General features: G+C 39.7%; 1 protein-coding gene across 1 annotated transcript; it reads left to right on the top strand.

The window, feature by feature from the left end:
- Positions 1-228: 228 nt before the first annotated feature.
- LOC103368991 (leucine-rich repeat-containing protein 1) lies at positions 229-23,397 on the top strand. Its single transcript, XM_008297555.1, has 14 exons — positions 229-865; positions 8,481-8,598; positions 9,235-9,313; positions 11,031-11,120; positions 14,113-14,169; positions 14,367-14,430; positions 15,010-15,084; positions 15,367-15,511; positions 15,932-16,050; positions 17,002-17,085; positions 18,573-18,688; positions 19,098-19,270; positions 20,314-20,453; positions 21,951-23,397. Exons 1-14 carry the CDS (start codon positions 707-709, stop codon positions 22,107-22,109), a joined length of 1,578 nt encoding a protein of 525 aa, XP_008295777.1. The 5' UTR covers positions 229-706; the 3' UTR covers positions 22,110-23,397.
- Positions 23,398-24,396: the final 999 nt, after the last annotated feature.

Here is a 24,396-nt window from a genome sequence, read left to right as displayed (position 1 = left end):
ACAAGCATAGAAATTGAACACAAGTGCAGTTTTAGTTGAAACACTCCAGAGGTAATTGGTGTATTTTTAACACCCCCCCTCCTCTCTCTCTTCCTCCCCCCCGGGCTGTTGCCGGTCCTCTTGCCCCATCATGGCGGCCTGTGCGGGACGGGACTATCCAGAGGAGGGACCGGAGGGAGGAGCCGCCGGAGTGCTGACGTACGATTGGAATGAGGGAGTGAATGTTCCGGGTCAGAAACTGGACGGGAGAGGAAATTAACTCCAGGACGAGACGGGGGAGAAAGAGAGAGACAGAGAGAGAGAGAGAGAGAGAGAGAGGGAAAAAAAAGGAGCCGAGAATGCCACCGTGAGATGAAGCCCTTACGATCGAAAGACGGTTTTTAAAAGCGGCGAAGAAGAAGAAGACAGAAGAGAGGGGGGGGGAGGAGGAAAAAAAACAAAAAACAGGTGCCTACAAACTAAAAAGTGGGAGTAATGCCCATGTTCGTCGACGGTTAGCTCGGTAGTGACTTATTTACAAGCGGGAGTTTCGGTGTTTACTTGCCTGCGAGTTTCGCTTCGCTCGCGTTTGACGGTAAATTTAGCGCCGTCCGTCCCGCACGTTAGCAATCTGTTGCATCCCTCCCTGCCCCCTTGCCCGCCGTTCGTTTTGTTTGTTTATTTGTTTATCACACGGACTTCCATCTCTGTCGCCCTCCCCTCCGTCATGTTTCACTGTATCCCCCTGTGGCGGTGCAACCGTCACGTTGAGATGATCGATAAACGCCACTGCTCGCTGCTCTATGTGCCCGATGAGATTTATCGCTACGGACGGAGTTTGGAGGAGCTGCTGCTGGATGCCAACCAACTCCGAGACTTGCCCAAGGTAAGCAGGAAAAACAAAAACACAAGCAGTCAGTGGTGGGTTTTGGTGTATTTTGGATCACACGAGTTGTATCCCTCCAGTTAAAGTGGTTGTGACTGAGCTGATCAGGCGTCCCGTGAGAGTCTGCGGGTTCCTGGGGACAATAATTACGCAAGATCAGCAGCTCTCATGTGTAGGTGGAAATTTCCCCTGATCCACACCTCCCACCGCAGGTTCACTCAAAAGTATGTGCCAGTGTGTCTACATTTGGATCTTCAGGTTGAGTCACATGTGTCTAAAACATCCAGAACCTGCAACCTGAGTGGACAGGTGCAGAGGTCAGAAACACCTTTGACCCTGTGTTCAAACCCCCGATGCTTTCTGCGTGACAGAGAGAGAGAGAGAGCTGCTGAATGGTTGTTTTATTCTGGGGATTGCGATTCAACAGCTATGCTAAGCTTAAGTCACAATGTCTGACCAGTGTTCAAATAGATATTAAAGTTAGGATAAGATAAAACTTTATTAATCCTGACAGAAATTCCTGCACCTGGTGTTGCTCAAGAAAATGAAATAAGTGCAGAAATGTAGCGCCTAAAATGTAGAAGGATGATACAATACTGAAATTATTGTGCCAAATATTGCTCTGATGAAACCCTGCAGTGCCTAAAAAAGTCCAAACACAATAAGATAGAAGTACAATTCAATATTGAAATAAGGCTGGAACAGACCAATCCAAAGCAATTCTGGTAATTATACTGAGGTAATGAGTAAAATCACACACAATAATGGGAGTTGTGTGAGTAACAATGCTCCAGAGCAACGTTCTTTCCATGATCGAGATGACTGGTATAAGAGAAAAAGCATTAGTCATGTGGATGTGATTGCCAGACAGGTAGAGGCGTCCACCTTTCCAAATAAGACAGCTGTTCCACTCAGCCGTAATGTAAACGCTGAAGGCTTCTTATTGACCTTGGAAACAGGCTTGGCAGATGTAAAATCTGCTGATAAAGACTGAGAAATGTGGCAGAAAGCCCCTAAAACAACTCCATCAAGTGGATCTTCGTATGTTATCTTGAGATAGCGTTTCGTGTGAGAAAACCAGGAGAATACAACATACCAAGTGCATGATGGGAGTAAATGTCTGTTGTAATATTTAGTCTTATCTAACATTATTGTCATGTGAGGCTGCTTTTGCAATTAATTGTTCGGGTCATATCAAGGATGCCCGAGTTAACTTAGATACCAGTTGTTGATCCAATACCAGTGTTAAATTTACTGATATGAAATCTGTGAGGAATCAATTTTATGCAAATCAAATTAGGCCAAAGTTGGCTGTAGCAGAAACAATTGAATTGACTAACCATTATGACTGAAAGAAACATTGAGTTTGAAAATGAAGTTACCAAACAAACTGAATTAGTCGAGGACCAGTCAAAGTGTAGTCGATGCCTAATCTGCTACTGCTAGCGATATCTGGCTTATTGGATTGGTACATCATTAAGTCATTTAGTCCACATGAATAAAAGTGAACACACTTTGGTGATTTGAGAAGCTGTAACCAGGAGACGATTGGTGTGCTTGCTTGACTGAAGGCTCGAACATTTTGCCTTCTACACAGTGTCCATAGACTTGATGAAACTGTCGACTCGGCATTGTCTTTCCACTGAGGGGTCACAATCATATGAATGGAATAGTCTTGAAACTTTAAGATGTACAAAGTAAAACATCTCTTTACCAGCATTAGATATCCCCAAACCTGGATGACTATACCCTCACATTCTGTATCAAACAAAGATCGAAGTACTTCATCCATCACAGAGGTTCTATTTTGGTTTAATAGGAACCACGTAGGAGGACTGTGGGCCACTCAGCATGAATTACTGACGGGCTCGGTGAAGTGGGGATACACAATCCCAGCCTTCTTACTTGTGACCCCAGCTCTCTGGATTAAGTGGGATACCACTCAGAGGATTTGCATGTTATTTCCTGTGGGCGTGAATGGTTCATTTAGATTTCCTCTCTGTTCGTGCTTGAAACTGAAGATGCCTGACCTGTGGCGTCTGTCTGACATTTGTGTAGCCTAGAGCTGCAACAATGACTACTGACTTAGTGGCATCTGTCGCATGTTCTCCTTAACTCTTCCAGCAAAACTGGTTTTGTTGATGAAGGTGCTCCCAGTTCAGCTCTGATGAGTGTGTTTTAAAGCTGAGTAATTGTATTCAATATTCAATATATAACCTTCAAAAGCAAGCAGTGCATTTCTTAATTTACTGAGTTTTGCTGCTGTTTACAGCTGGAATAAGGCTTAGTCCACTTAAGAAACTGTCTTGACCTCATATAAATGGAGTCATGGTGCGTCAGAAGGAAAGCTGATTGGATTGAAGGACTATTTTGTGTCTTTCTTGCGTCCTCATGTGCATAATTTTAAGAAAATCTGCAGCTTAACTCTTTAAACCCTCCAAGTAGTCGTAGTGGCACTGACAAATTGTGTTTCATCTTAACAGAACCTGCAGTGATTCGGTTTACAATTTACAGTAGTCCACAGAGAAAATAAAAGACTGCTGAAAGAATATTTTTGGGACTTGGCACGTTCATAGAAATTTGATGGAACAGAGATAATGTGAGCAACCTCCCATGGCTGTGTCACACTGCTTACTTTGTCCATCGGAGAAAAGCACAGGAACAGGTATTCTGACTGAAAACAAAGGCAGCATTATGCGTTTTGTTGTTGCCTCACTCGAGCAATTGTACGTGCTGGTGTTTTCTAATGAAGTTATAATGAATCCATGAGCTGAATTGTAAAGTACAGACCAATAAAACCATAAAACAAATGACTGACATTACTCTCGACAAGTGAAGCCTCTGTCCGTCGTCTGTGCCTGCAAGGATGTGATTAGCAGGTGTGCTCTTATTGCGACAGCGCCAACAAAACTGCACGACAATCTATGCATTTCTGACACTCTGTTCACAAAAATTCTGAGCATGTTTGGAGGATAGAGAGGTGGATTATTTGCACGCAGACGAGAGAAACTGCTTATTGTGCCCTTTGGCATGCAACTAATGTCATCAATGCTTGCTGAGTGAACCCAAGAAGCGTCCCACTGGATGAACCTTCGTATCAGTCCACTTCAGTGCCCACAGCGCAGCCTCATCACATTTGCCTCAGAGGTGGCTAACTGCATATACATATATATACACGCTGGCCACCAACTTTACTATTGTGAATTGTGTAACATATTTCAGGTCAATCATTTCCACCAGCAGGCAGATAAAAACATGCACAAGGCAGTTTTAATGGCAACATGAAACGGCAAAGGTGCGTTTTTGTTGCTGTGACAAGATGAGGCAAGTTGAAGTGGAGCAGACAGTTTCTATAGTTTTACAAAGAAAAAATCTGCTGACCAAGTTGAGGAGCACACGAAGCACGGATTTGACGATGTTTAAAAGCTGCTGCTTATTTGTCTTTTGTGTCTTAGATTGTTTTATGTGTTATTTGTGCTGAGGCAGAAGCAAACAGTAACTCGTGTCTCTTTGTTTATTCAAAGTTTCCTTTAAGCAGCTGGCCCTTACAATACATACCACCAGTCTGGTTTGTAAATAGCAATTGTTAGCTTACAAAACAGCACTCAAACCAAGAAACTAACCGTAAAAGGAAGAATAGGAATGCTAGACTAGGTGGTTGTTGAAATTCTCTTGCCAGTTCATCCAGTTTAAAAATGAATGCAGTTTCCACCGTCTGCAGCTCCACTGAAACTGTGAGACACAGAGGTATTGGTGGCTGTGTCAAAGAGCTGGGAATGATTGTTTTTTGATCTGTACCAAACGTCCACATCTGCAATGTACATGCTACAGTTATTGTAATTATGTAGATGTGCAATAATTAGTCAATTGAATATCTGCAACAGTTTTAAAATCAGTGATTTGTTACATTTTTTGATCTCTAGCTACAAATTCTTCATTGTGAAGATTTGATGCTTCTCTGTGTCATATATGAGAGTACAGTACTTCTAGTTATGGCTTGGATTGTTGGTCCATGAGTGACTATTGTGTAGTTTTGTAGACACAACTTTTAATTGCGCAGATTCTTTAAAGTTAAAGATATTTGTTAACTGCTTTCCAACTTAACGTTCAGGAAAATAGCTTTCCTTGGTCAACATTCAGATCCAAAATGTCATTCAGTCTAGAGTTGGAATCAGTAAATAAAACAATTGATTTCTAATTTGATAATCAGGTAATTGGTTAAATGTTTTTTTTTTTGGAGAAGTGCTAGAAATATATTGTTCTATTTAATAAATTGCGAATATCTGCTGGTTTTCATAATCCTCTGTTTTAGTATACAGCACGTCTTTTGTTGTAGCAACGCTGTTCCAACTGCTCTTGATAAATGATTAAATAAGAAGCTAATCTGCTGATAATGAAAAGCACAAGTTGCAGCCCTAATCAGGCCTAAGTTACATTTTGGACATCTGCTGTTATGCATTTTGAACTTTTGTGAGGTTACACACACACACAGTGATGGCACGGATGGGAAGCAGGAAGAGTATCCGGGTAGAGACAGGAGGCTGCAGGCTTTATGACCTGTGTGAGGTGGTGAAAGAAGCGGTGCGAGAGCAGGAAGCCGGTGGTCGAACGGACTTTCTAACTCTCATGTGATTTACAAGAAGAACTGTCATAAATGTAGCACAGTTGTTGAGTTCTGGACACGTGGCTGAGACGGTTTTAACTCTCGCCTATGCTGTGATATATAATACTACGCGCATATGCGTATGTAACCTTTATGTAACCTTACAGCGAAACTTGAAGTAGACTTCACAAAACATTTGACACCCATGTCTTTTCCTGAAGGCTTCATGCCTGTGAGATGGTGGCTTGGCATGTCGGTTAAGGCAACTTTGTTAGTTTTTATTTGTGACAAATGATAGAGCGCAGAAGTCAAACCCAACAAACTCTGCAATATACAGACTTAACATAAGTAAGCAAACAAATTGTAGACAAATTCTATGTTTCTGGTACTCATTTCCCACCTTCAAACCTCTGTTGGTGCTCTAGCAAACAGCGCTGAGGGCGAAACTAAAGATTCAAACATTGACTTGGGATCTAGGAAAATGGTTAACGTGTTCTTGACGCGACCTGTTTTGGTTTTTACGTGTCATGCATGGGCGATTCTTAGGGGCGGGGTGCTGAGTGACTCTAACCGGACAAACAGGTTTGCTGTCAGTGTGTCAATGCAGAACTCACAAAGCCTGTTGCAGCGAAACAGATAATATAGACGAACGAATTATGCATTGCTCTTTGTTACTCATCTGATTGTCTTTTTTGTTTTCAAGAGACAAAAGCGTTTGAATGTAACTGCCTTTTCTTTCTCCTACTCTGAAAGTCTTGAGCCCTCAGCACAGAGGGTTTCAGACTACCTGTCTGCGCTTTTGACTGTGATTGCTGTGTCATGAAGGAGTGGCTCAAGTAGGAGTTCTGAGCATATCTATGTAATCAGCTATTTAGTTAGTTTTCTTGAGTCCAGCCAGTATCACTAAGAGACTAATCTTAAGCAGTTTACTTGTGATCAGGAGACTGGCTTAGCAGAAAGAGACTTCACCCACAAGGTTTTTTTTGTGAAATGCGAAAGTGAAATCATGGTGGTTAGGATGCAAAAGCTCCGACAAACACCGCAGTACAGGTTTGTTTGCTTGATGAAATGATGGATTAGAGCCTGTTTGAATTGTCTTAAGCCCGTGTAATGACATGCACTTTGTAAAAGGGTGTAGCTTGACTTTTGGACTCTTGTGCCTTATTTGCTGTGCGTGTATTATGAAAATGTGATCTGTATCTGGACACAGTCTACGGATAACGAACAACACATTTTGCAGATTGCATTTGCACCTAGCTGACACCAACTTAGAACAGATCTGCTGGTTTTTCAGCAGTTCAATAACATTATCAGTACATTATGTCCTGCCTTTGATTGTCGCTTTTATAGCCTTTTATCTTCCTTTTCCACTTCCAAAGAGAAAACACTGGCACACCGCAGTCCTGAGTTTGAAGGTGGTAGTGTTAAATATAACGAAAGTGGCACAATCATTAAGTATTAATCAGAAATCATTAAGGCTGGTAATGTACTGAAAAGATGAAGCTAATTTTACAATAATGAGCTGTATGGATTGTCTGTGCAGACAAAGAGGAACCAAATGGGGGACAACTGTCTAGTTTCCTGCTAGGTACATTTTTCCGACAGTCTACAACATTTCATCTTTTGAATGAGGGAAGTGTTTACCTGAAAGTTTTGAAAGCCAACTGAAACACTTTGGGCATCAGTGAAAAAAGCAACGCATTTGTTTATTGAACCATATTAAGACCTAAAGAAAAACAAGTCAACCAAGTGATTTATTGATTTAATGACAAGTAAGAAGTGTATGACTTCAGGAACTGCATTCATAGCTAGTTGGCACACCTTGTGACAAACCTGGCAGACAAAATGCAAAGCCCAGAAGGAAAATTAGTGAGTTTTTTTCTATTCATGCCAAAAAAACATTAAGGGAACCTGAAGCAGTATTGTTCGCTATCTGCTTTGCCACCACACAGATGAAGGCTCTGCCTGCTCTTGTTAAGGGCGTCAAATATGTGCCTGTGATAATTGCTTTTGCCTTTTAAATAAGTGTGCCATCTGGAGCTTTCTTTCCTGACCTGGCATCCATTTATGTAGTCGGAACAGCACATTAGAGAGGAGAGAGGTCTGTGGGAGACACAGAGTTTAGAGGGATTGTGTTAATGTAAATGTGTTGTCAGACAGTGCTGCTTCTGAGTAAGAACAATGACTATTGACTGAGTTTTACATTAAGAATCTCATTTGTTATACAGCCAAAGGTATTACATAGCTGCATGTTCAAGGCAGCCTCTGTCTCGTCTTTTTAGAATAAAAGAATAGTTCAAAACCTTTATTTCTCAGTACCTGCCTGATGGAAGTGCCAGCATGTCGAGGCTGCACACTGAATGCCATCATTGTACTCATGTTCTCCTGCGAAAAGACCTTGTTGATGACAAGAATGCCTTTAACCTTTTTCTTGCTATTAGTCATCATCATGGTGCTGCAATAGTTCAGACGCAGAGGAGTTCCTAATGTTTCTTTTGAAAATATCAAACATACTCTTGTTATTTCTGCACATGCTAAGAAGGTGTTGCTGCAGTGCAAAATGAAGCCTGGTTGAAGATGACGTTAGAAAGTTTTCCATTTGTTGCACCAAACATAGAATCCTATTCAGGTAAATATAGAATGAGTTGCGTAAAATTCAGTCAATGTGACTGATTTTCTGTAGCATTCTTATCAAAGGTTCCACTTATCCCAACATAAAATGATGAGAGATAGTGTTTCTGTTGCATTTAGCAATTTTGCATAAATCAGTGGTTCATGAAAGAATGATCCAAGAATAAAAGTATCACTAACAGATGAAAAAAAAGAGATGGTATCGGTGCATCAAGGAAACAATATTTTCCAGACATTGTTCGTTTTTCTCTTGCAAGTCGGCACGACAACATTTTGTAATCAGTGCATGATGTTCAAAATGTTATCCAGCAACACTGTGAAAATTTGACACCCTTCAAAGCTTTTTTTTTTACTGAATCTGCATTTTTCTTCACCTTTCAGCCGTTTTTCCAGCTGGTGAAACTTAGAAAACTTGGCCTGAGTGACAATGAGATCCAAAGGCTCCCACCAGAAATCGCCAACTTCATGCAGCTGGTGGAACTGGATGTCTCTCGAAATGGTAAGAAGAGAAAACACTGGTGCAGAATATTCTAACCCTGCAGCTGAATTTCTCTGTATTTTATCCATGACTGCTTCAATATAGTCGCAGTTGAGCAATAGCACTGAATTTAGTGAATAAATCACAGTGACAGATTTACTTCCCTTAAGTGAAGCTGATGCAACAAACAAGCAGATAAAGCCTGGTTTCCATTAGCTTGTATCTCCCGAGATGTTTATATAGACCTTAGATACCCTGGTGAGGATCCTTTTGCAACAGGCTGAGGTAAAAGAAAGTTCAAACAGACATTGTGCTCACAGCCATGTTTGCGTTGAGTCGTAATTGCCATCGTGAATGTATTTAAAAAAAAAAAAAGGTTCATATTTTTTTTTTGGTCGAAACTGAATTTCTTGCCAGAGTGAGACCTCAATAATATAACTATTAAATAGTAAAATAAGTTTATCCTGTATTAGATTTATCATTATTGTTGTGTTTTTTTTGTTACTTACCACTTTGTCTGAAGCAACTGATATGTGATTTATTTATTATTTAGTGCTGTTATGTGATGTACTGGTAATTTTTTTCACGTTGACACTTTTTAAGATCCGAGCAGAGTTACTGAAAACTGTTGTAACACCTGTGTTTTCTCTTATTTAGATATTATGGAAATTCCAGAGAGCATTTCATACTGCAAAGCCCTCCAAGTGGCAGATTTCAGTGGAAATCCATTAACAAGGTAAATAACTGACAAATTAAGTTAATTTCAAAAAACAAAACAAAGGAAAACGATTGCCTGTCATCATATTTAATATGTTAAATAGCACTTTGCATATTTATTTCTTCTAACTGTATTGCTGAAAGTGTGCAGCTCAAATAACTTTTTTCTTCTGAATCTATATTTCCATCATCTGTATTATGTGTTTTCAAGCCCCTCTGCTGTTAGGACCGTTTATACCCTTGACATATTGCAGATTGTGCATACTATGCATTTCATTGTGTGAGTGAGACTAAGTCCAATTTGCACCTCAGCAGGGGCAAAAACCGCATTGCGTTGCAGTGCAGCGTTTAGGAGGCAACAATGAGTAGCATTACAAAGGCAATGGTGTTCAATACATTTTAAGTGCACACACAGACACACACGCGACACTCTTTTTCCACAGTAGTAACCTAATTTTCCCCTCTTACATCGGCCCTATTTTAACAGTTTAACGGTGTTGGTGTAGTTGCAGCTATGACTTCACAGGGACACAGTGAGGTCTTTTTGTTGTCAGTTATAAATGGATGGAAATATCCAAAGCCCACAGTGCAGTTTAATAGCTGTATAAACTACAGGTATGTTCACTAATTAATTTTGGATGAACAATGAGCATTTTGTGGCCTTTTCAACTCACTGCTACTATTTTGTAACCCAGTCCGCTGAGAGTTTGTTTCTTAAATATACACAAACTTTAGGATTTCAAGTCTTTGTCAATTAGTGTAATTCAACAAGACAGTGGGTTACAATGATTTAGTTTTTGCATAGAAATATTGTTCAAAAACTGTGTTTTTTTGTCTTATAAACCCACATTGATGCACTTGAGACAGTTACAAATACAGTGGCTGCCACCAAATATTGAGCTCAAAGAACAGAATTAGAAGAATTAGAATAAAACTTTATTAATCTATTTATTAAATTGCTACACCAAAAAACAACACAACACCAACATAAAATCAGCAATAAAACAACAGCATTCAAAATTCAAATCAAGTCAAATCAAATCAAATCAAAATCAAAATTCAATCAAATCAGCATTCAAATTCAGTATACAATATACAAATACATGTAACATATTGCACAGTCTGGTGATAGAGCATAATAGAGATAAGATAATAATACTAAGATAATAGAGCAAAGCATGCAAGAAGCGTCATTTTGTTGTTGCTGCTGTAGAACTGTGCGACCACAAAGTTGTATATAAGTGCTTCCATCTGGCTACTTTAGATACTGCTAATATATCATGGATTGAGTGTGGGACAGGTGCATTTTTGAGGGAGGCATGCATTGGATACAACTAGGTGGTTGAAAAAATATAACAACTGCCCAGGAGCCTTCAGCACAATGTCCTTTATAATCATGCCCAATGCCTAATATCCTTTATTTGACAGCAAATGAAGAAATGAAAACATTTCATTTTAAAGGCGCATATCTTTCTCTTGCAATTAAAAGGGCAGGGCAGAGGGCAAACATGAATAACAAGAAGCACAGATGACGTGTACCAACTCAGCAAGAGTGTAAAGCAACGCAGGCATCTGATCAAAGTCCTTCTTTTTTCCTACTGTTCTAAAATGCCAGACCAATATCTATCTACTGTTGATGTAAACAATACTTGTTAATATATTTCAGACAGATGAATTAATTAATGCCCTAAATCTGTTTGGCGTCTGACATCGTGGCTCCTCTCTTATTCTTCCAGGTTACCTGAAACCTTTCCAGAGCTACGGAATCTAACATGCCTTTCTATCAATGATATTTCATTGCAAGTTCTTCCAGATAACATTGGAAAGTAAGTAAATGCACTGTTTCATTAAGAGTGTGTCTCATCTTTGCCATTAAGACATCTCCTTGCACTTTCACAGCATAAGCAAAAAGGAAATTGCATATTTTAACCGAAAGTTTCTGATGTTACTTTGTGCAAAAGGTAAACAATACCCCTGTATTTAGCTCAAGTTTGTTTTTCAGAGGAAGTGGGGGGCATCAAAGATGAAGTGAAACATTGCAGGGCAAATCAGCAGGAAGGAGTTTCTTCTTAGAGGCTTACCCTTACTCTCATCTTTTGTGCACACATGAAAGTCTTTAATCGTGCTTTTCAAGCCTGCAAATTGGATGCATGGTTGATGATGTCCTACCTGTTTCTGTCTGCTTTTCCTAGTCTCACATGTTGTTTTAGTCTTTGTGATCTTGCTACATATTCATTTCTTGATTGCCAAAACAAAATGTACAAATTTCAGTTGGTTAAGTACCACCTTCCTCAATGCATTATTTTGCTCAACCAAACCACCAAGCAGAAGCAGCAATATTTTCCTTTAAAAAGCACTGAACTCCAAACATTCCTTTAGAGTGGCACTTCTCTGTGTGAGGGACTCTTTGTCTAGAGGCAAATTGGCTAGGTTGACAAGTGATGTGTTTTTTTTTTTAGCCTGTGAGCATGATGATTCCGCCTACACAGCCAATTAACATATGGTATGGCACTGACCCTTCTTAAAACCATTTCAAACTCTGTGACGATTCCAGATCATTAGCATACCTCCTACTGTCCAACAATGAGGCAGTGGAAACTCTTAACAACAGAATAGTACATGGCACACCAAAGTGCATATGTATATATATTTCTGTCCTCACTGCAGTGGGCGAAACATACCAACGGCATTACTCTTTACTGACACATCAATCAGTGTCCCCTCCTTGGCTGCATTGTCTTTGTTCATAAAAGGTAAAAAGGCTTGTTGTAGGATGGCATATAATCCGGAGTAGTGAAAGGCATGTCTGCCAACATTCTTATTCCTATGAGGTCTCTTTTCTTGTTGTCTTCAGTTATAATTGAATTTAATAACAGAAATATTTGCTTTTAGGTCGGAGTGCCACAGGGGATGTTTTTCGTAGAGGTTTGGAATTTGTGGCTAAACTGGATTTAGACTCTTACAGGACAATCATTGTAGACGTGCGAAAAATTCCTACATTCTGATGTTTGGACGGCTTTCTCAGGAGCTGTTGTTTGCCATGGCTTCAAATTGCTTCTTGATCAGGAAATTTCTTTTTAAAATATAACACATGCATGGATAATGGATGAAAGCTGTGACATTTAGAAAATATTTGATAAATGTGCTGGTCATAGGCCAGGACTGTAGACTTTAAAATAAGACTGAGCAACCTTCAGATAGACAGTTTTATTCTAATGTTAATGTATTGGGCCTAATAAAAGTCTGAAGGCGCTGCATAGATGAAGAGCCATACTGCGATGAATCATGGATGGAACTGAGCTCTAGCTTTTGTACATTATTCTGCGTCATGTTAAACTTTGCTATTAAAGTCTTCAAGCAAGCATCACATCCCAACCCTAAAAACCACAAAAAGTCAGTGAGGATTGAAGTTTTCGGTTGCTTAGAAGTGCTGTTAATATTACTTCTGATTTGTGGTCTGCCTGCTTGTAAACCACACGCTTCCTAGGAACACTGTGCTTCATTTCATACACAGAATTCATCACAGTGCCCTTCCCAAAAAAGGTTTACCTTCAAAAACCTCAGGTCCCTTTCAGAAATCTGCATTCGTAGACTACGTAGTTGACAGCTTCTTCTCATATTTATTTTGTTGTGTACTTTGCCAAACTGAACATTGACCACTAGAACAGCAATGCTAGGAAACTGAATATGTAAATGATTGACATTATTTTTATTGTGAGCGCAGTCTGTTAGGGTTGCCGCTCTAGACTCCTTTTGCCTCATGGTACAGCTTGTTCCCCACATATGCCCCATATTTATCTTGCATAATGCAATGACTTGAGGCCTGCTCTCCGTCAAGGGAAGAAGGTAATGAAAACCATAACACAGTTGGAACAACATGCTGCGGGGTTTTAGAAGTAGATAAGATAAATGTCTGAGGGGTTAAATGACAGCAGTGGTTTATCTTCTGAGATGGGAGGGTTTTCTGACAAAAAAAAAAAAAGGCATTCACGGAAACCCGAGACACTTGATGCAGTTAGGTGGTTGTTTTCATCATTTAGCTGCTCACTGAAGCCAGATTTCAGACACAGTATGCTGGAATTCAAAAGAATTGGTACGGTGAAAGAAAAGCACTCACGGAAAGCAAGATTTAAAGAAAAGTTGCAGTTGTATTTCATGTTGTTGCAGTAAGCCTGTCATTCAACTGAGATTTCATTTCGACTAAATTAAGAAGCAGCTGAAACGTACCTACAAGAGTCAGTTAATCTCTTCAGCTCAGTCTGTGTGGATGACATTTTTGCTCATATTATGAATGGAAACTGCAGTGCGACTCTAAAGTCTTTTAAATCTGTTAAAAAGAAAGATAAAGAGTTCAGCTAATTGACTTGTAATGCTTGGCTTAGATCAGGGACATGTTAAAGACACTGACTCGCTGCTTCATCCCTACTACCACGTAAAGTCTGAAATATTTAGTCTGGCTACTGATCAACAAGATAGCCTTTGTACCGTTCTAGCTGGCTGTTGTCATAAAATCCTGTATTAATTGCGGACATGTACTGCACGAAGCCGACGAAAGGCCTCACGGCAAGAAGATAACCCCGTACTTTGGTCTTCGTTGGCCATGTAGACATTCTGTCCTTCATTTAATGCAGTGGTTGTTTACAGTGATGCGATTTCGCAGCCTTGATAAGACTGACGCACCTCCCAAGAACTTCCTATGTTCAGATATCTGATCGCAAGGAGACTTTTTACAGCCATTTTTAGCTCTCATTAAAACTCTGCTTTAGAAACACTCTGAGACACATATAATGACATTTTCCCTTGTGCCTGTCATTGCAGCCTCTCCAATTTGGTATCGCTAGAGCTCAGAGAAAATGTGTTGACATTCCTGCCAGAGTAAGTAGTCGTCTAATTGTGCTATTGTTGTGGATATGTACACGATGTATACATATAGAAAAGGGAAGCTGTGTACTTTTTCTTTTATGCCACATTTCATGAAGCAACTAAGTCCTATAGAGGTTATGAAACATACAGCAGGCCTCTGCATTGTTATTTTTCAGTATTTTAACTTTCTTTCCACGTATCATCCACAGGTCACTATCTTTGCTTCACAGACTTGAAGAACTCGACCTAGGCAATAATGAACTCTATAGTTTGGTGAGTTTTTTTTTCTTTCTTGCTCCTTTATTCACAAGAATGGCACGTGGATCATAAAACGAGCAGAATGAAACTTTTTTTTTCCCCATTTCCTTGCTCTTGTAACGTCCAAGTAGATTAGCATCCCTCGAGAACAGCTTTCACTTCTTATCACGCAGATGGGAGGTCGGCCATCTGTTTTGAGCTTTGGTTTTAAGTTGTAATCTTATGTGAGTGGTTTAACTCTGATGGTGAATGATTTACTGACAGATCAAGCAAAGTCAGGCTGTCAAGAAAAATGTCTAGTAGAGAAATTTTAAATATACATGCTCAGTACATTATGCAGTAGATATACCATAATGCAACTCAATTTACAATCTTTGAATTTACTTTTGACAAATTAAAAGTAGCTATTATGGTAAAAAGCAGAGCGACAGGTCTGACTGAAGAGATCCTAAAAACTGTTGGAGGGAATTTGAAAAATGATGAACCTCATCAGATGCAAGTCACTGACGTTGTTTTTTTTTTTTTGTTCTCTCCTTTTTCTCTATTTTCCTGGCTGTTGCTACTAAAATTCCTACATTTCTTCCTCCCACGCAGCCGGAGTCAATAGGCTGTCTTATCAGCTTAAAGGACTTGTGGCTGGATGGAAACCACTTGGCTGAAATACCTGCAGTAAGTTATTCATGCAGTTTGCCTGTATTCTGTCAGTGTCTTCTTCTTATTATTATGATATAAACGTTTTAGCTGATTACCCTTAAACATTATCTTGTGAAGTCATATTATCGTTATCAGTGGCCACATGTACAGTATCTGTCATCATGGCAAAGCCTCCAGATAAAATATGGCAAATGCATAGACAACGTTTATTCTACTCTGCTTTTGTAGTTTGTGTTTGCTGCTGTGTTATTGTAACATGCACATTTGCTCACCACAAGTCTTTGCTTTGAATCTCAGGAAATGGGCAGTATGAAAAGCCTATTGTGTCTGGATGTATCAGAAAACAAACTGGAGCGGCTTCCAGAGGAGTTAGGAGGCCTGTCGTTACTCTCTGACCTGCTAGTGTCTCAGAACAACATTGATGCTCTACCGCATAGCATTGGTATGCAATTCTTCTAGCTCTTTATTAGCATGATTACAATGTCTGGTAGTTTGTCTTGTACATGTTTTGACAATCATATCTCATAGGTTGCTTCTCCCGATATACGTGAAAATACAGCCTTTTTCTTTTATTTAAAATGGCTTGTTTGCATGTTTATACATTAAACCCATAAATCATAAAAAGTTGCTAGAACTGCCTGTTGCCAGCTGATATGTGTTTGGTGCGACCATAGTGAAAAGAACCCACTAAATGTGAACATGAAAGCATCACTTCCTTTAGAGAACCGCATATCTTTTGATCTGTGTCGCTCTAACTTCCTCATTAGCCTGCTAATCAATGCCTACAAGGTTGAAAATAGGCCATGTATCTATGTATGAAATGTTAAATGTATCTGTTTTTTTTTTTTTTTTGTCTGTGCAGGAAAACTACAGAAGCTTTCAATATTGAAGGCTGATCAGAATAGGCTAACGTATCTTCCAGAGAGCATTGGCAACTGTGAAAGTCTTACTGAACTTGTGCTCACAGAGAACCAGCTACAGGTGAGGGTTTTTTTCCCAGCTGTATGTGTAGTCTTTACAATGTAATACAAATGCTATGGTATTATGATTTATTTATTTTGTAGAGATTGGCTTTGACTGGCCCATGGTATCCCATTAAAAAAAAGCTATAGCCAAGATCAGTGTGCAGACTGTTGATGTGCATATGTTTAAACTTAGCACAGCATAATTACTCATAAATATATAATAAACATCATGTTTCTTAGTTGTGTATTTGCAAAGAGCACAGTCAGTATGAAAGCTGCAGCAGATTACATGATGGCTTCATAGTAATAAAGAAAATACATTCTTTTTACCTCACATTTCACCAGTTCTGTTAGTTTGTTTTTGCCTCTTATCAATCTACATCATAACCTCACACAGTGAAAAATACACTTTTGAATATTATTGAATTGCACAAAACGCAGTTGCTTTTTGTGCGCTATGCTCGCGGAAAACATTAGCAAAACCCATGTATTAAACTTAAGGCATGTATCGTTCTGAGGAATACAATTTTTTTTTTTCAATAAACATACAGAGGACTCAAGTCAGGATACTCAGGATACGTTACACTGAATGCATGCACTTACTGAGACACAGTGGTGACACACAGAGTGAAACAGAGTGCACACTAGCCACTCTGACCTCACTTTTCTGTTTTGTGCAGTTATAAATGAAGCGACTGTGTGAGCAACACAGTGCATGAGAGCAGTGGACTCTTCTGCTCAAAACATGGGGGATTTATTTGACTATATTGTTTTCATTTTATGGATAAATTGTCCAGTTGGGCCAAACTGCCTAATAAGTCAATCTAAACAATAAAACTAATGTGACAAATATAAAAAGCAAACATTTAGTGTGCCTTGTTATGAAGCTTTAAATGTGTTGAAAATCCTGTCAAATCCATGTTGCTGCTTTGTCTCATCGTTGTCTTGCTTTGTTTGTTTTTTACAGAGTTTGCCGAGAAGTATTGGGAAGTTGAAGCGACTGTCCAACTTCAACTGTGACAGAAACCAGCTAACGTCTTTACCGAAGGAGGTAAACTTTTCATCTACCAGATAAATTTATTTCTCTGAATGTGTTCAGAACCAACTGAGCCAACCTAAATCTCAAACGGAAAACGCACCCAGCAGTGTGGCTTTTATAACAATCACATATATACACCCAGTTTATAGTTGCACCAAACACAGGAATTAGTCAGCTATCCTATAAGCCTCCAGCTTTTCCTGGCTGAGCAAACAGCACCTGTAACACTTGTTTCCTGCAGGTGTTGCAATTGTCGAAATTACATAAGCTGTTACTTTGTTTGTTTGTAGACGGGTGCACCATCTGACATGTCCTACTCTCTACAGGCCTCGATGCTACTGCTTATCTTATTAATAGGGGGAGCAGGTTTGAGTAAAACTGCAGTTCTGAGCTTCAAACTTTTACAAACGTGAACTTCTCTGCAGTGAAATTTAATCTGTTTTGAGTACACTGATGTAATGCCTTTATGTTAGGCTGCCATTACAGTAATATAATGTTTCAATGCAACTATTACAAGTCAGTTAGAACTCTTAACTTTGGCTCAACAGTTCTCTAGTTGTGTCCTGTCATTTCATTTTTACTGCTCAGTGTTCTGGTTTGCTCAGCTTCAGCTGTGTCTGAGTGTGTCCATTGTACTTGTATGTGACATTCTTTTCTAACCTCTTGTCTGTTTAAGTGAAGGCACGCCTGCTTTAAAGCTTCATCTGAAAGGCTTCTTTAACGGCTGTACAATGCCTCTGTGTCTTAACGATGCAAAGCCTGCAGTGTTTGAACACACTTGGCCCGGATAGTGAATCCATGGTGTCACTGTTTTTTCAATCCAGCATTGCATGACATCTCTAACAATCACTGTGTAACCGCGGCCCAAGTATTGATTCGGGCTTTGCTGAGCAACTTGACCACTGGCTCAGTTTCATTGATTCTATTGATGATTACTTGTCCGTAACCCTTTTTTTTTTTTTCTAGGTAAATTTTGCCTGTGCTTACACAGGAACAAACAAAACATTGAACTGTTTGGGAAAGCCTTCTTTATTTACTGCTCACTCTCTGCTATTCTCTCGTGTGACTGCGTTAAGCACCTATCATATTTACTTGTGGAACTGATGAGCTTAACCTGCGCCTTTTAGTAGGATGAATCCAAAAGCACTTGTATCTCATTCACGTCTGAGTCTGAGCAGATTAATAGATTACAGCTGGCCCATCAAGTCTTTGTTTTGTCTGGCTACTAGGCCTAATTGTTCCTAATTTTAGGTCAATCTGCCACATCCCATTGATGTGTAGTTGCTCTGCCATCAAGATCACAAATTCTGGGACAAAGAGCTCAAACGCTGAACAACAGATGAACTCTCTCCTGTTCGCTAACACAAACACGTGCATTTAGATTACATTTTTAATATTATCAAGAGAAACAACTGGAAATTGTGTGTGTGTCTGCCTATGACTGGCTGTGTCTTTATAACAACAAGAAGCTTAATCATATTGTCTCTCCTGTTACTTAGATCGGGGGCTGCAGTGGTCTGAATGTCTTCTGCGTACGAGAGAACAGACTGACGAGAATACCGCCAGAGCTGTCACAAGCCACAGAGCTGCATGTGTTGGATGTTTCTGGAAACAGGTAGCAAAACTCATCTAACCTCTCGGTGCAATCGTACACAATCGTATCAGTAAACATTCTATATTAAGTTTTATTAGGCTTGACGTTCTGGTCTAAGGATCATCCTGATATTTTGATCACCTTATTCCAGTTGATTGTTTTGCTTCTCTGCCTGTACCTGTTTTGCTCCAAGCTTTGTCTTCAGACAAGAATGTCTGCTGCTTGAGTCACACACCGACATGTTCACCTCTGTGTCTGGACAGTGTTTCCCCTCCTCCACATAGACAAAACATCTGCCACGTGCCTCATCCTAATGTGACACATTTACTAATCCCGAATGTGCCCACAGCCATGTGTGTATGTTTTGGAAATAAGAACCAGCAGGTATCTGGTGGGCCGCTGCTGTGATTCATTTACTGTTTGTGTTCAGGCTCACCCACTTACCGATGTCGCTGATCACACTACGACTGAAGGCCCTGTGGTTGTCCGAAAACCAGTCGCAGCCGCTCCTCACCTTTCAGACCGACGAAGATCCTGATTCAGGCGAAAAAGTGCTCACATGTGTGCTGCTGCCTCAACAGCCATTTGATTCAGACAACAAAGGTAACGTTTTTAAAATAGGAAAAGTTTATACCAAACTGCTTGATTGAAATTCCAGTATATGTGCCTCTTTGCATGTCTACTATTTGTGCGTGCTTGTGAGTAGAATAATGTCTCCATGCTCTTAAAGTGACTGGCTTCTTCTAGAGTGAAGCGACTTGGTGCCAGCTCTGTGACATTTGAGTAATACTCCTCACAAGTTCTTGCGTCGTCTCCGAGTATTTAGTGCCCTGTGGTTTTGATGACATTATCACATGATCTGCGAGGGGGAGCACAGTGTGTCCTGCGCCCTGTGATCCTTCCCCGCAGTATCTGTCAATTACGAGGTCCTGCAAGGGATCACAGCGTCTATAACAGCTCAGGCCCTCTCCCGTCCCTTGAGGCCCTCCTTGGTTATGTTTTTCAGAAATGCGGTGGATTGGACAGCTAAAGAGGCTTAGCAGTGGCTGGCCCACTGCCATTAAAAGCTCACTCACTGGGTATAGAGATGTGACTAAGGGCCGCCTCTATCTCTGCCTGATACAACAGTTTATTGTAATTTTTTTCTTGTGCTGTCATCCGCAGATTTGCGCGCAGATCAGTGGAGTATTTATGATTCACTGCACAGTTCTCGTCACTTGCTCTTCTCTGTTGTTTTGCGCTTTGAAAATACGTATGTTTCTCCCTCTAAAAAAGTGACACATTTATTAATTTGATTTGTGTTGTGCTGTCTCTGCCTTGTGGAAGAAAAGTAGATATAAAACCGGTGGAGGTCAGGCGGGTGAGACTGAGGTTGGGGGCAGGGAAGATTGGGTTGCTGTAAGCCTGTGACTAAGCTGGGATTTGAAACTGTGATCTGGCAGTTTCAGGCTCTCTCTTATTAGCGCTGGGTTATGTGACAGCTTTCATTTCTTGAGTTAGAAGATTGAAGGGAAGCAATCATAACCACCATACTGATTGTAATATGCTGAAATATTTACTTCATATTTACTGATCAACGAATCTTAAATATTTTCACGTGTGCATAAATTCCACTGACGCAAAATATGTCGTCCTATCTTAAAAAGGCTCTGATAACCTTGCTCGCTGTGGAGCCTTGGAGAGTCTGGTGAATGACATGGCCGATGACACGTGGGACAACAAAGCCATGAACAGGATCAGTGCCATTCACTTCCTAGATGATGATGAGGAGGAGGATGACGACAAGGTGAGAGCAGTAAACTCAAGGGCACAATACCACACATGATGTCAGAAGCCATTGTGAAAGGATAAGGCTGGTGATATGTGACATGTTCACTTTTGTCAATAAATCCAAAACAAATCAGCAACGAGCTGTTTTTACCAACAAGTCATTTCATCAAAACCTGACATTGCTTATTTCTCTGTACCACAAACCTTCATTACCATTACTCACTCACATAGTGGACCGCCATGATTGCTGTAGGTTGAACTGTGTAGTCTTTATCCCTTAATGTTCATAATAGCGAAACAAGATTAACCTACAGTCGTGTTAGTGGCTCTGTGAAGCTTTATGTTGGTCACGGCCTTGCTTGGAGCTAAATGCTAACATCACTTTGCTAAGGTGCTGCAAAAAAAGGGTATATATTGAACTGCATTTGAGATATTTCAGACCAAATTAGTGGCAGACCAACATCCACGGACCCCCAAGACAGTTTTCCCCCTCCACAATTAAACTGCAGTTAGATCAACAGCTAAATTTGGTCAACCTTCTGCTATTAAGCATATTTAAAGGTCCTATATGGTGCCTCTTAGAGCAAATTAATTGAACATGTACCTATTTTATTTTATTTTATTTTTGCTGAAAATACCACAAAATTTTTACTATTTAAGAGACTGTAGCTTTAAATGTAGCCAAGCTGCTGCTGTCCACGCACCTTAAGGAAGAAATCGTTCTCTGCATCAGTGATGGACAGCATGGAGCACAATAGGTGACAGCACGAGACCAAGACTTTTCATCACTTGTAACTTTCTTTCAAAGCCATCATTTAGCGTGGTAACACAACTAAATCTCAGCACAGACATAATTTTTAACTGATGTGTATGGCAGTTTGTCAGACAATGTTGCAGTTATAAAATCAGTCAGTCAGTGGTGCAGAATTAGGTGTGGATATGGTTCTGAAGTGACTGCTGCTTGACATGTAGTCATAATGGTGTTTGTTTTAGTCATTGTTTTATACTCGTTCCATTGTCTGACGGCAGAAAAATGTTCGTGAGAACAGCTTTTTAGGGAATTTGGTTGTTTTAAATGGCAGAACTTGTGAGCACGGAGAGAAGCAAACACATGTAAATAGTTGCTGCACTGAAACACAACAGCTGATTGGAAACACAGTAACCCACCCTGTCCTATTTTACTGGTTTCAAATTGATTTTAAAGTTTCCACCACTTAGAAGAATGGCAGTGGTAGGCATCTTTATATTTTCATAGCTTTTATCTTAAACTTCCAAGATTTTATTACATGTCTTTTTTTTAACAATATGGAATCTTTATTGTGACATTTTTCTGTAACATGTTCCTACTTGCAAATGCGAGGGAATTTTCTGATGAGGATCGGTTACGAAGCATCCTTGTTCTTTCGCTCTCCTGTCCTCTGTTTTAAGCCAGCCACCAACATGGAGTCAGTTTTTCATTTTGCAGCAGAGATAACAAATGCACCACTAATCTGAATCTGCGTCCTCCACACAGGGAACACTACTCCGACGAGCCACGCCGCATCCCGGTGAGCTGAAAACAATGAAGAAAGCAGCAGAGAACCTCCGCAACGACATGAACGCTGCCAAAGGCCTGGACTCCAACAAAAACGAGGTCAATAACGCTGCAGACAGAGTGACCACGTCTGTGTGACCTTTACCTCAGAAATGTTTTTACCTCCTGTGTCTCGCCGTGTTGTCCTGCACAACCCCGCAGCCCCCTTTTTTTCTTTTTGTTTTACCTACAAACCCCGGTGTGGCCTACCCCTCCTTTGATTAAACCCTGGGACGCCTGTAACCTTATTCCATCTCCAGTCCTGTGTACAACATGCTCAGTCTACCAGGGCCACTGTGCCTTCCTCTTTTTAATACATGTCCACAGGAATTATCTGCACAGAGACGCTCCTTTTAAAAGACATTTTAGAGATTTATTACTTTTTTTTAAATGACTCTTTTAAAAAAAATATACATTAGGTAGTTGCACTATTATAAATCTTTATAATATGGTCAAACCTTCTTAAATGTATTATATATTTGTTCTATATCGTTTTTAAAACACTGGGTGAATACTTCTTTTTACATTTTGGGCAAACAAAAGCAGGAGTTTTTGGACCTACTGATTAAGGATTGTACAGCCTTTTGTGAATATTGATACTTTTATATTTTTTGGCAGCTCAGATGTAAATAGAAATGTATAGCAAATTTCTTAATCCATTGCAGATTTTTAAATTTTTTTTTTTTTCAAACTTGGTACATTTTTCTTTTCTTTAAAAAAAAAAAAAAATCTAAACAATGAACAAAACGCAGTCACCATTGTCTTATACAATCCATATAATTGTCACTGAGTGAGTGGATGGCTTAGGATCCTGTTGTTGTTCGCTTGTAAAACACCTACACCTATTTTTGGATAGTAAACAGATAAGATTAATGAATTAAGTTTGGGTTTAAGTACTGCACATCAAACTTTAATTACTCATCTGCAATGTAAATTAAGCAGAGGTAACATTGCTGTCTTATTTATATGTGCTGTGCTTCACTGCTTTGCAATGTTTTTCGAATAGATGCCAAAAACAGCTGTATTTTTTTTTAAGGTTTCTTTTCCTTTAACAAAGAGTACTGTATAGAATAATCATCGGAGGTTTGGTGAGAATGTGGTTCACACCACAAGGATGGCATCCTGTAAAAAGGCAGTTGTTCCACTTTAATGCACTTCTCAGCGTTGCTCAAATCTTATTCTTTTATATGGTACATGATAAATTGTATTTTTTTTTGTTTTTAAATCGATTACAAAAAGTGGACCAGGGAAATTGGTTCAAGTGTTGGTTTTATGTTTTTAATTATTTTCTGATCAAACTGCACAACACAGATCTCAGACGGGCACTGAGCCTCGAGACCTGGATGACCTTTTAACCACTGATCAATAAAATAAGTGCAACACTAAACAACATGTTTGTTCCTTTAATTTTGCTAGTCAGCCTGTTTAGTTGAGAAAGAGTATCAGCCGTTGTCTGGCTTGATGTCATCTCAGCTGAGTTGAACTTAATTTAAATGTCAGATTTGAAAAATGTAGGTATATTTCTTTGGGTCTTTCTTATCATCTAAATAAAAAAAAAAAACATATATAACCAATGTAAGCTCAGACTTAACCGGGCTCATTTTGAGGTAATAATACAGATTCCATTTCCTGACCCTTTCATTGCTTGTTCTGTCTGTCCAACAGTGCATGATGTTTCTGTAACGCTCTGCCAGCATGTCACTGTCTACCCTGCACGTGCTGCATGTTGTGCTGATGCTGGCATGGTTTCACTATAATGCATATATATTTAATGTGTTCATCACATCCACAGTGAAACGAGAGCTGCAGATAAAAGAAACTCATGCGTATGATGATGAATTGTCCTAGTTTGTAGCGCTAACGTTAATGTTCATGCACTTTAATATTTTATTAACCTTTTGAAGACGACTTCACTACATTCGGTGTTGAAATGAATCACTGTGTAATGCAAATCACACAAAAAGATTAAAAACCAATTCACTCAAGTTTCAGCTTTTAAAACATTTGAAAGAGGTGCTTCTTATTCTGACCTGTTTGCACTAATCTATGTAGTTTTGCTTTAGGTGGTCTTCCTCTAGTTTGAAGAGGGAGCTCCTTCAGTGACACTACAATGCATCTGAGGCATGTCATCATCCTTTGCTCTCTTTGCCTCCCGTTCAATCATTCTTTTATTGGAGGAACAAATTTCGGCAGGAGGGAGACAAAGCGACACAAACAGATTGGGTTTTAGAGACACAGTTTCTATCTTGACTGCTTACACTTTGAAGTGAATTGCTTTTGATGCCCCCTGGTGCACAGAGTAAGCATGCATTGGGAATCGTGGAGCAGGATTTTATTAGTGTATCTTAACTACACCGTTTTAAAGCTACTCTCATGACAAACGTTA

The sequence above is a fragment of the Stegastes partitus genome, unplaced genomic scaffold, assembly GCF_000690725.1.
Source record: "Stegastes partitus isolate 25-593 unplaced genomic scaffold, Stegastes_partitus-1.0.2 Scaffold1229, whole genome shotgun sequence".
NCBI classification, from domain to species: domain Eukaryota; kingdom Metazoa; phylum Chordata; class Actinopteri; family Pomacentridae; genus Stegastes; species Stegastes partitus.
The sequence above is the reverse complement of the archived record's forward strand: the minus strand, read 5'-3'. Positions and strand labels throughout refer to the sequence as shown.